This window comes from Condylura cristata, unplaced genomic scaffold (genome assembly GCF_000260355.1).
Source record: "Condylura cristata isolate star-nosed mole 26May11 unplaced genomic scaffold, ConCri1.0 scaffold00025, whole genome shotgun sequence".
In the NCBI taxonomy this organism is placed as follows: Eukaryota; Metazoa; Chordata; class Mammalia; order Eulipotyphla; family Talpidae; genus Condylura; species Condylura cristata.
The window spans coordinates 31,583,413-31,584,247 of NW_004567126.1; the positions used below are offsets into that span (position 1 = coordinate 31,583,413).

At 75.0% G+C, this 835-nt stretch overlaps 1 protein-coding gene across 1 annotated transcript in view; it reads right to left on the reverse strand.

The window, feature by feature from the left end:
• Positions 1 to 835, reverse strand: part of LOC101631218 (snRNA-activating protein complex subunit 2) — a 6,130-nt gene that overhangs the window by 4,215 nt on the left and 1,080 nt on the right. The window contains exons 4-6 of the mRNA XM_012729451.1: positions 657 to 833; positions 205 to 331; positions 5 to 118 (exon numbers count right to left, since the gene is read on the reverse strand). Of these exons, the coding sequence (XP_012584905.1) occupies positions 5 to 118; positions 205 to 331; positions 657 to 833 (418 nt within the window). The remainder of the gene's footprint in view (positions 1 to 4; positions 119 to 204; positions 332 to 656; positions 834 to 835) is intronic.

The following is an 835-nucleotide window of genomic DNA, read 5'->3' on the forward strand; positions in this document are numbered from 1 at the left end:
GCGCCCAGCACGAAAGCAGCCACCACCAGCGCCACCACCGGCGCGGGCTCCAGGGCCGCCGGGGCCGGAGCAGATGGCTCGGGTCGCACAGCTCTGCCGGGGGCACCCTTGGGTGGCCCTGTGGGAGGAAAACGCTGAGACCGGGCCAGGACCCGGATGTCCTCCCAGGCCCCGGGGCCCTTGTGGAAGAGGTCTGCGGCTTACTGGGGGGCGGCCGCGGCACCGTGACCACGATGGGCTGCGTCAGCGTGTGCAGGTGCGCGCCCTCTGCGCCCGGGCGCTCGCCGCTGCCGCTGCCCGAGCCCGCGCACGCCAGGTCCTGGGGTAGACACTGGGGGTGGGGGGAGTCACGGACCTCGGGCCGGGGTGCCAGCCGCAGTCCCAACAGGTATGTGTCCAGCTCTGCGCTCTGGGCCTCCTGGAAACCCCAGCCCTTGGGGTCCCTGAGCCCAAGCCCGCCGTCCGTGCGGGGAGGCTCAGCGACGCCGACCTGCCCACACCAGGTGCCCAAAACTTGGGCCTCCGTCAGCCTCCGCCTCCCGGCCCACTCCTGTGCGCGGCGCCCTGGCCCCAGGTTCCAAACCTCCCCGACCCCCGGCCCCAGACTCCAGCCGGCCCAGCCCCAACAAGAGACCCCAGGCCTGGCGCGGGCGCACCTGCGAGGGTGACGCTGGCGGTGAGCGCGCCAGAGGCGCGGGCGTGAGGCGGGCTCCCCGGAGGCGGCGGCAGCGGCCCATCTGGCAGTGCAGGAACTGCACCGAGGCGTTGAAGACCGGGCGCAGGCGGAAGCTGAAGCGGGCTGGGCGCGCAGCCCCCGGGCGCGGCGGCGGCGGGA